General features: G+C 32.6%; 2 protein-coding genes across 2 annotated transcripts in view; one reads left to right on the plus strand and one right to left on the minus strand.

Moving 5' to 3' along the window:
* The window catches only part of LOC119585729 (Bardet-Biedl syndrome 5 protein homolog), a 20,955-nt gene that overhangs the window by 16,670 nt on the left and 4,012 nt on the right, over positions 1-273 (minus strand). The window contains exon 5 of the mRNA XM_037934419.1: positions 66-201. Within this exon, the coding sequence (XP_037790347.1) occupies positions 66-201 (136 nt within the window). The remainder of the gene's footprint in view (positions 1-65; positions 202-273) is intronic.
* Positions 1-273, plus strand: part of LOC119585730 (RNA polymerase II-associated protein 3-like) — a 49,814-nt gene that overhangs the window by 9,713 nt on the left and 39,828 nt on the right. The window lies entirely within an intron of this gene.

Here is a 273-nt window from a genome sequence, read left to right on the forward strand (position 1 = left end):
CACAAAATAGATACACATCTCAAATAAGAAAAACATACAATTATCCCATGACTGAAAAAAATTACCTGATCACTGGACAGATTCCAAACTCCATTCACACGAGAAAATATTTGTTCCTGAGGCAATATTCTCAGCTGTTTGTTCTGAATAATAGCACCTCTCAGTTTTAACTCACGGTACATCTTTGAAGAATTATAAGCCCTGAAAAGTATTTCAGTTTAAGAATAGCATAGAGGACAAGCTTATTTTCTGTTCTCTAGATATATAAAGTTT

Source organism: Penaeus monodon, chromosome 20, assembly GCF_015228065.2.
Source record: "Penaeus monodon isolate SGIC_2016 chromosome 20, NSTDA_Pmon_1, whole genome shotgun sequence".
NCBI lineage: Eukaryota > Metazoa > Arthropoda > Malacostraca > Decapoda > Penaeidae > Penaeus > Penaeus monodon.